General features: G+C 59.1%; 1 protein-coding gene across 4 annotated transcripts in view; it reads left to right on the top strand.

Annotated features, from left to right (window-relative positions):
- The window catches only part of LOC121071148 (FERM domain-containing protein 6-like), a 34,966-nt gene that overhangs the window by 19,786 nt on the left and 4,958 nt on the right, over positions 1–10,222 (top strand). For 2 of the 4 annotated variants that reach the window (XM_040559174.1, XM_040559178.1), the window contains 6 exons: positions 6,681–6,885; positions 7,406–7,496; positions 7,599–7,741; positions 8,362–8,438; positions 8,995–9,181; positions 10,081–10,222. The exon at positions 10,081–10,222 is cut by the window's right edge and continues 14 nt beyond it. In XM_040559174.1, the coding sequence (XP_040415108.1) occupies positions 6,681–6,885; positions 7,406–7,496; positions 7,599–7,741; positions 8,362–8,438; positions 8,995–9,181; positions 10,081–10,222 (845 nt within the window). Of the gene's footprint in view, positions 1–6,680; positions 6,886–7,405; positions 7,497–7,598; positions 7,742–8,334; positions 8,439–8,994; positions 9,182–10,080 lie in introns of all 4 variants that reach the window. The other 2 variants (XM_040559176.1, XM_040559177.1) reach the window with 2 other exon arrangements.

Here is a 10,222-nt window from a genome sequence, read left to right on the forward strand (position 1 = left end):
TGGTCATGAGGGTGTTTTTCGCTCGAAGCCAAGCTCAGCTTTTCCGGAAAGGTTACAGCCGCGCTGATTGCGCGCCGAGGGCTTCTGCTCTCCGTGGTTCCTGGGCTGCTTTGTGTTGGTGTTTTTCCACCAGGCTTGCTCGCACTCCCTAATTCTTAGATAGAGCGTGGATTGATTTGGTCTCTGTTGCTTGAAAGCGACGTTGTTTCGTTTAAAACTCCGAGTCCCGAAGGCAGATTGGGATTTGGTTATAGGTTATGGGCTTTTTACTATCAGTTTGCAAAGGGGTTCTTTTTTTAAACTCGGTTTATTCAGGCTCTTTAAACCCAGAATCTGTAAGCAATTATTCCATTACATGAAAGTCAGTACACTGAAAAGGATTAATTCAGACCAGATGTAAAAATAAATGTGAATTTCAAATTAAGATGATGTCAGCTCCCTCCTGCTAAAAAAAAAGAAAATTAAAAAAAAAAAAAAAAAGAAAAGCAGCGCTGTGGACTCCAGATGGAATATACAAATTATGGTTGTGGTTAAAATATCTGCCTGGTTGTTAATTTAGTTTTATGCTTTTATTTATTTATTTTTTTTTGCCTCTCTGAAAAGCAGGCTTATGATGTTTTCCAAAGGCAGAAGGCTCTCCCCGCTGCTGCTGGGGAAGGGGAGCCGGGGAGGCGCAGCGCGGCTCCCCCAGCCCCGGCGCTTTTGGGGCCGCCCGGGGCGATTTGGAGAGCGGAGGTGCCCGGCTGCTCGAGGAGACCGCGCTGCTCGCTCGTGGGCTGCCCAGCCAGGGCGGCTCCGCTCTTCCTCTCCAGTCCTGAGGATCCAAAAAAATTAACTTTGGCTTCGTTTGCCCCAATCCGGAGCTGGAGGCAAAGGTGCCGTGAACTTCGGAGGGCGCAGATGGGGACCCGAAGGTTCAAGGCGCCGTCGTCTTGTGTTTCGGCGTGAAATGGAGCTGGTTTGGTGCGAAATGGAGCCGAGGGCTTGGTGCCTGGCATGCGTGGTCTTTGGGAAGCGATGCTGGGAGCCACCCGGTGGGGCTGAGCCGTGGGGAGCCCGCCGGCATCCCGTGGGGCTGTGCCTGGGTTCTGCACCCACCCCACGTGCTTTGCACCTCGCTGCGGACCCGGGGCAGGGCAGCGCTTCCCCACGTGCGGTTTTGAACCCGTCTCCTTCCCCTGGGAAATCACCCCTGTCCCGGGGCTACAATAAGTACGATCAAGGCTTTTTTTTTTTGGCTCTTTCCACGTGCACCCGGAGCCATGCGTTCCCCGGAGCGGGGACCGGTTTGGGTGCTGAGCCCCAGCTGGGCCGCGGCAGCGCGGCTCCTGCCCGGGAGCACGGCCATGGGATGGGGCTCCCAAAAGGGGCTTTTGCACAAAAATCTTCCGAGCCTTTCCGAAAGCCCTTTCCCTGGGAAAGAGGACTTTGCCCGGGGTCAGGGCATCACGCAGGCAGGAGGCTGCCGTGGAGTTGATGTTATTTTTTTTAATAGGGGCTTTCATGGTTTGGAAATGTCTCTTTCCGGCGCGGGGAGGCCAAGCCGGCTGCGGGGAGGTTGAGCTGCTCCTTACGGCTGCCTTGTGGTTGGAGAGCAGATCCTGCAGCCAAACCCAGGGCCAAACCCCCGAGGATTTACGGATGCTGCTCGGGCTAACCCCATGGACGGAGAGGGCAGCGCTGCTTCCCGTCCGCGGGCATCCTTCGGGGCAACTGCTGCCATCCTGGGACCCGTGCACCAAGACATCCTGCCGTGGGGCTGGGGGACGTTTCACAAAGCCCCGGAAAGCGTGGGGGGGGCTGTAACGGGATGAAAGCACTGCGCAGGGGCGCGGGGTGCCCGCGCCGGGGTCCCGGCTGGCCGGGGCGCACAAAGCCCCGTCTGTTCCCCTGCCTCTCCTCGAATAACCCGCAGCAAGCAGAGCAGCGCCGCGTCTCCTCCTCCTCCTCCCAGCGCTGCCGCGGGGGATAATTGCTTCCAGCCGTGTGCCAGCCGGCCTCCAGCCGGCCTCCAGCCCGCCTCGCGCCCTGCGCCCCCTCTCCAGCCTCCTTCTCGGAGGCCGGCGGTCTGAGCGGCTCGCGGTGCGATTTTGGGCACCGCCTTGGGATGGGGGTGGTGGCGGCTGGGCAAAGCCCGGCTTTGGGAGGCTGGAAGGAGGCTGAAAAATAAATGAAACGAAGCCCGGCCGCCCCGGTTTGATGCTACAGGAGGGAGTGCTGCTTCCCCGGGCCCCGTCCCAGCGCCGGCGGGGAGGCGTGGGCTGCGTGGCCATCCTGCCCTGCCCTGCGTGGGGGCATCTCCTCGTTTCCAGCCCTCCCAAACTGGGCAGAGCTGTGGGATGCTGGTGGGGCCGGATGCGTGCGTGCAGCCCCGGCCGTGTCCCTGGTGAGCTGTCCCGACGGATCATCGCCGCTGGCTTCCTTCAGGGCCCGGACATCTGCAGCGGCCCCGGGGGGGCCATGGATAGAGCCCCCCCCCGACCCGGCGGTGCTGCACCTGGGAGCTCTCGGCAGACGTTGCTTTAATCCCAGAGGCCGGTGGTGAAGTTTTCCAGAAGGAAATAAAATGGAAGGGGCTGGTTCATGAAGCAGGAAAGGAAAACAGAGAAGATAAAAAGCAGGAGCTGGCGGCCGGTGCCTGCCGAGATCCGTCTCCTGAGTGCCTCTGCTGCTGGTTTAGTTTTTAGTGCACCGAGCCCAAAGGAAGGCAGCGAAGGCAGGAGGAATTGCTGTGCCACGTACGGGTAACACACAGCTGGAAAACTCCGTGCTTCCAGGCTGGATTCGACATTTTGCATGGCAGAGGGCAGGGCGGGGGGAGCAATTTCCCGAGCCCCCGGCGCGGTGTCGTGTCCCGCGGGGCTTGGCCCCGGCTGCAGACGCAGAGCGTCCCCCTTTTGGGACGGTGCCCGTGTCCCAGCCCTTGGTGGCCATCCCCGGATGTCCCCAGCGCTGCTGCACGCCGGTGGCCGCGGGGACCCCGGTGTCCTTTGGGTGCAGCTCCCGCTGCCCCGGCCGAGTCCCCAGCATCCCAACTGCTTTGTGGGGGATGAAGTAATGGAATATTTATAACCCGGTCCTTTTTCCCAGTGCAGGTCTCTTTCATCTGCCTCTGTTCATTATGAGGAAACTGTTGAGTTCATGAAGAATTGGAGACAATTTTAATTACGGGGTGACCGCAAGCGTGAATTAATCTAGCTTTTGGGTTAGTAGAAGCTGCGCTAAGTGACAGCCTTAAAACTTGTAATAACAGCTTGCGCATACCTGCGCCCTGTGATGTGGGGTAAAACCGACTCTAAACTCTTCCAAACAAGAAATTCCTGCCCCGTGAATTCATCTTCCCATCCAGCTCTGCACTTTGTTCTGCCTTTCCTCTCCCTGCGCCGATCAACCCTTGCATAATCCCTTAATGCGCTGCTATTGTGGCTCGGGAGCGCCGAAACAAAAGCCGGGGACCGGCGGCCGGGTTGGACGGCTGATAGCACAGAATTTACAAAAAAAAAAAAAAAAGGAAATTGGTCAAATATAAACGTGACGGGGCTCGAGGGATGCGCTGCGTTAAGGGATGCGCTTTCAGCGTGTGCCTCGTGCCGTGCTGCTGCTCCCCGCTTTGGTGGCAGCAGGAGGGACTCGCCGGTGACAAGTGCCACCCGCCAGCACCGTGACATCCATCCTCGGGCATCCCCGGAGCCGAAATGTCACAAACCGAGACCCGGCCACGTCCTCTGGATCCGATCGCGTGCGCTGCCGGGGGGGGGAGATGCTGCACATGCAAAGCAGCCTCGTTTCGCATGGAAAAGAGTTGTGTGCCGGCTTCTCCTGAAGGAAAAACCCACCTCGGCCACGAAGTTCAGGCTATGTAAATCCCCGGCGCTGGAACGGGACCAGAATTTCTGTTGGCTGTGAGAGCCTGCCAAGCTGCTCCTCTGCCGCCGCCCGAGCCTTCGCGTGCCCGCAGCCGTGCGTGCAGGACCCGCGCTGGTCCAACGCCGCGCGTGCCCGGGCAGCGGGGATGTTGGGAGCTGCTTTTCCGAGGTTTATTGCACAATGTTTTCTTTCCAGCTCAGCTTTGTAAAAGCATTCGTCACGCGGCACCGGCGTGAGCCAGGGAGATGCTCTTGCAAGCACAACAGATCGAGGAATTTTCTCCCTGCCCCCCGGAGTGATGGAGCGCAAGGAGGCTGATGAGGTGTCTGCAGTGCCTTCCCATGACGTTTTAATGCTTTTTGCCCAAGCTCCCTTTAGCAGGAAAAACACCAATTCTTGCCGTGCCATGGCCGGGAGAGCCACATGTGGGGCTCCATGCCCAAACCCTCCGTCCTCCGTGGGTTTTACAGCTTCGTGGGCACCAGCACCACTTTGCTCTACCACACCTTGCAAAATTGCACGTGGGGAAGGTTTGCTGGGGGTCTCTGCATGCACCAGGGGCAGCTCTTGATGGAAAATTGCAGGATCCGAGCAGAGCTCCCTTGCTGCAATCTCTTCTTGCCGTTCCCAGCCCGGAGCCATGCGTGTTCGGGGCTCGTGTCAGCGCTTGTTTGGGCACACGGGGAGAAAAATACCTGTTCGCTGGGAATTTTAGCATCAACCACAGATAGACAGAGTTTGCCCCCGGCTCACGGTTAGCCAACAGCAGCACTTACCGGGTTATTTTCCTTTTTTTAAACCTTTCCACCCAGCACTGGCGGGTATTTTTGGGGAGGCAGCAGAGCGCAGCGCCCAGCCCGCGGCTGTCTCGGCGCGCCGGAGCAGCAGCAGCAGCAGCTCGCCGGCGGCAGCACGGCCTCCGGCTGCCGGGGAATGCAAGCTGACCTCGTGGGAAGGAGCAGCAGATGCCCCAAAATAATGCACCTGGCTCTGGTGGGGACGGCTCGCCCGAGAAGGGCTCGGGATGCCCGGTGGCTGCCTCTCACCCAGCTTGCGGACACCCAGGGGAAGCTCTGGCAGCCGGGGGGGTTCATAAAGCTGCCGTGACACGGGGCGACAGCGTTCAGCAGGAGGATCTGGAGCGTTTCCTCTACAAATACAGAACAGCACATTTTTTTTCCTCCAGCGTTTTGCCTGCTCTCGCAGGTAGTGCCCTGCAGGGCGAGGAGTAAATGTATGGCCTGGCGTCGCTCCCGGGGCACGGGCGGTTTTGCCAGGGCCCCGAAGACGCGGTTTCATTTCCAGGAGCAATTCGGGCTTCTTCCGCGGGGCCGGGCCGGGTGCCAGCAGCCCGGCTGGAGGAAGGACCCGGTTATTTCTACCCATAAAGTCAAGGATATTCTGTGCTATGGTTGGAGCCCCTCGGGCTGCAGCAGGAGGATGCTCAGGGGCTGTGGGGCACCCGTGGGTGGCAGCGGGGTGCAGAGGGCGCTGGCACCGTGCAGCACCTGGCCCTGGGACATGGTGCCCTCCCCTCTGTTGGGGACGCTCACCAAATACCTTCAGCCCCGTTTCGTTCCCTGCTGTGATTTTTAATGAACCCTGAAACCAGCCTGGCTGCTGGGCTGCTTGCTCCGAGTCGGGATCGAGCACGTCTGGGCACGGTCACGGTGCGCAGATGCAGCGCACGGACGTAGCGCACGGTGCAAGGCACGGAGGCAGTGGCACGGGTGCAGTGCACAGCCACAACGCGTGGTCACGATGCACGTGTGCGATGCACGGCCCCGATGCACGGCTGTGGTGCACATATTTAATGCACGGCCACGTTGCACAGCCGCACAATGCCTCGGTGGTTCCAGCCCAGCGCGGCAGGAGAGCTTCACCTCTGGGTTTCCCAACTCGTGCTAACCGCCGGTAACCACCTAACGCCAAGTCACCTCGGGGCATTTTTTCCTCTGCTCTAAAAATCTCCAAGTGAAACTGTTTTGGAAGCCAAGCGTGTTTTCATTTAGACCAAAGCTCATACTTGGTGAAGAGGGAGACGCTGTCGTGTCCTCAGTGCCAGCACAGAGCTGCTGGTTAGGAAAAAGAGTGAGCTAGTTTGGATTTTAAAGATCCTTGCTCATTGTTCCATGCGGGCGTTTGTGTCCCTGGGGACAGCTATGGGATAAAGAGTGCTTAAGGAATATTTGCCCTTGAAAATAGGATAAAACCCAGTTGCCTGTGGTTGGTGCTGGGACGGGTTTGTCTTGGCCCCGGTCCCGACTCAGGCGAAAGCAGGGAAATGGCAGGGGCCGGGCGGGCAGGGGGCGAGGGCTGGTGGCTGCCCCGTGCATCCCGTGGGGCTCGGTTTGTCTGAACCCTGCAAGAAGTCGGGGCAGCGCTGGAGGGGCATGGGGCTGCTGGGGGGGCGCAGGTGCTGAATTGGACCCCACGGACCTGGGGCTTTCCACAGCTCGCAGCAAAACCTCCTGCGAGGCAGCGCCGCTGCGGACCAGCCTGGTTTGTTCCCAGCACAAAGACTTTTTTATGATCGCTGCGATGCTGGGAAAGCCTCTTCTGAGGTTTTTTCTGAAACTGTAGCCAGGAGAAGAAAACCGCTGCTTCAGGCTTTTTGGGCTGGGCTGCGATCCCACGCTGCCCGAACCACGGCGGGGCACGCTCGGGCGCTTCGGGTGTCCCCTGCCACCCCTTGGGGGGGGGGACAACGGCATCACAGGGGGGGTACAACTGTGGGGGGTTCCTGGGGGGCTCATTATAAAGCCATGGGACAGGGAATTCGGTGCAGGGCTCATCAACCCCCTGTCCCGCAGGGATGGCGCCCGCGGGGACCGAGGCCGCCCCGGCCCGCCGGTGAGGTGCCCGCCGCCCGCCCCCAGCCCCAGCCCGGCCGCGCGGCGAGGGAGAGCCCGGCCCACGATGAACAAGCTGCCCTTCCACAACAACCGAGTCATGCAGGACCGCCGCAGCGTGTGCATCTTCCTCCCCAACGACGACTCCCTCAACATCATCATCAACGTAAGGCGGCGGCGGATCGGGGGCGTGCGGCGGACCCCCCTGTTCCCGTTGAGCACGGCCGTTGGCATCGCCCCGCGCCTCTCTTGCCAGCTCTCATCTTGCTTCTGCTTCTAATTTTGACCCCCCCGCCCTCTCCTTGCTGCAGAAACCCCCACAGGTTGTTCCCCTTGAAGGGTGCATCAGTGCTTTACGCTCTCCTGCTTCTTCTTCGTTCAATTTGCTGCTTGCTGAGATTTTCGTTGGGTACTGGATGTGAAATTCCCACACTTTGCTTATTTTTTTTATTCAACGCTACCCAATATTCCATTGTCTGCCCCCAAACCAGGTTGGTTGCAGTGCGTTCTGCACCACCTGCGGTCAAGCTGCCCCAGCTGCGCATCCCACATATTTTGGGGGATTTTGTCCCTATGCAAAAACGAGACCCAGACCCCCGGTGACCATGCCTGGGGACACGGCAGGGTTTCGGTGCCGTCGGCCAGGCTAGGTGCCCGTGCGACGGGGCTTGTGCGTGCATCTGCAGGTGAAGATCTTGTGCCACGAGCTGCTCGTGCAGGTGTGCGACCTCCTGAGGCTGAAGGACTGCCACCTCTTCGGGCTCAGCGTCATCCAGAGTAAGTCTGGGGCTCGCCCGCTGGTGCCAGTGGCCGGTCCTGCCGGAGCCGTCCGGGCGCGAGCGGGACGCGCCGGCCACGCTCACCCCTCTCCCCCCGCAGACAATGAGCACGTGTACATGGACCTGGCCCAGAAACTCTACAAGTACTGCCCCAAGGAGTGGAAGAAGGAGGCCAGCAAGGTCAGCGGTGAGGTGTTGCATGGAGAGATGACGGCACTAAGGCCACCTCTGTCCCCGGCGCAGGTCACTGTCCCTGCGCAGCTACGGGGGGGGGGGGGAGGGGGGTGTTGTAAACGCGCTGTGGGGGGGGATGAGTGTGCAAACCCTGAGAGTGCTTCGTGGCTGTCACCCCCGTGCCACCACGTGCCCCAGCTGGGGACCTGTCCTCCACATGAATTTTTTCCCCGGTGATTTTTTTCCTCCCTCATTTCCCTATATTTCAACAGAATCTCAGCTTCCGTCCAGTTTTTAAAGTCAAGCATTCTTTTTTTATCCTTTCTTTTTTTCCTTTTCCCAAAGCACCTTTATAATTATTTTCAATGCAGCCTGCACAGGGAGCTTGGTGTGAAGGCTCCCGTGCTGCTGCTGGGACTGGCAAAGGGACAGAGAGGGGTGGAAGAGGGACATCAGCACGGGGGACGGTAGCTGCAGACCCACTGGGGGTCTTGAACCCAACCTCCACCTTCTTTAAATCCAAATCCCCTTCATTTTTTTGAGATAAGGTAGATTTGGGGGGGAAAAGTGGTGGTGGGGAAGGGAATTGCCAAGACAGACCTTGCGCTGGGGGTGTCGGTGCGGGGACCGGGGTTCACAGCGTGACAGCGGGATCCCCGCAGGAGCCCCGAATGCCTTCTGTGTTTCAGGGGATCGACCAGTTCGGCCCCCACATGATCATCCACTTCCGAGTGCAGTACTACGTGGAGAACGGCAGGCTGATAAGGTGAGGGGTGGGCACCCCGTGATAACCGCGTGTGGGGCTCGTGGCGCTCCGGGCTGTGTCTGGGCAGTGCCAAAATGCTGAAAAAAAAAAAAAGGAGATTTTTGTGAAAGTAACCCGAAATAGCGTGTCTTCATTCAGAAGTGTTCAGGCACCCAGAGCTCGCCCCTTTTGCTGTCCCTGTCCCTATGTGTTTGTGTGCCAAGGGACCCCGTGCTGCGAACCTCCCTGCAGGGACTATCAGGGACGCTTTTCCCCCTCAGTGATGAAGGAGCCATTCTGGGGGCTGGGGACATCAGATTTAGGATTTTATCACTCGCCAGAAGGACAGAAGGGAGCTTGATGTGTTCTTTCAGAAAAAAAAAAAAAAAAAAAAAAACAAAAAAAAAACATTTGCAGGGCCTAAAGCGTCTCCGGGATGTGTTGGGACACGGTGGCCGCGCGGAGGTGCTCTGGTGGGGTTAATTTCCCGGCTGCGAACTGGGTGCTGCAGGGGGTGGCTGCGATGTCGTGCTGCCGTGGGACCCCAGCACCCCCCAAATCCTCTCGTCCCCTGCAGCGACCGGACGGCGCGGTACTACTACTACTGGCACCTGCGGAAGCAGGTGCTGCACTCGCAGTGCGTGCTGCGCGAGGAGGCCTACTTCCTGCTCACCGCCTTCGCCCTGCAGGCCGACCTGGGCGACTTCAAGCGCAACAAGCACTACGGGAAGTACTTCGAGCCCGAAGCCTATTTCCCCGCCTGGGTAAGCCTGCTGCTGCCTGCTGCAAGGATATCCCATGGCTGCGGCGTCTCCTGCCCGCTCTCCCTGCTGGTCCTGTGCTGCTCGGGGTTTGTTTCAGGAGAAGGGGCGATGCTGCTGCCTCCTCAGCTCCGGCCTTGTCCTGGTTATTAATAACCAGTGACAACTGCGGGGCTGCAAATAGCTGTTGGGGTCAGCGTGGTTGTGCCACAGACAGGGATTTTCCTGTGTTTGCTATGAGGATGCTCGCTACGGGGGGCTTCCCCTCGCGCCGCGTCGCCCGGCCACCCTCACGTGCCCCCCCGCGGGCTCTGCAGCCCCTGGGTGCTGCTGTCCCCGTGCACAGACCCCCATCTGGGAACCCCCGTCGGCAGGGACATTGCTCGCTGCTTGGCACCAGGCTGGGCAGGGTGTCCCCAGAAAAGCCTGGTTGTGACCAGACTACTAAATATTGGCATTGAAGTGCAGCGAGGGGCAATGCGTGTGGTGTGCTGACACCAAAAAGCTGAGCCTCCCCCCAGGGCATCCCGCAGCCAGGACTGCCCAGGACACTGGGATGGCAGGATGAATAAATCGTAGAATCATAGAATATCGTATAAAACATGTAGGCACTGCTGCCCGCTTTGATTGATGACTTATATTTCTTGGGTTTGCCCCAAATCTACCAATTTCCCTGTTTTTTGTACATGCTGGGGAAAAGTGACGGCCCCATGTCCCTGCCAGTGGGAAACCCTACAAGGAGGAATGGGTGGCCCCTGTATTTATTCCATTTGTGCCACCAGAAGTTGAGCACTAGGGGGATGGGGGCTTGCAAGTCTCTAAAATGGAAGGCATTGCTGTGGTTTTCCTTTTCCCTTGGACTCGCCCGTGCTCCCCTCGACAACCTTCTCATCTTCAAACAGGTGGTGGCCAAGAGGGGCCGGGACTACATCCTGAAGCATGTCCCCAACATGCACAAGGACCAGTTCGCTCTGACGGCCTCCGAGGCCCACCTCAAGTACATCAAGGAGGCCGTGCGGCTGGACGACGTGGCCGTGCACTACT

Source organism: Cygnus olor, chromosome 5 (genome assembly GCF_009769625.2).
Source record: "Cygnus olor isolate bCygOlo1 chromosome 5, bCygOlo1.pri.v2, whole genome shotgun sequence".
NCBI lineage: Eukaryota > Metazoa > Chordata > Aves > Anseriformes > Anatidae > Cygnus > Cygnus olor.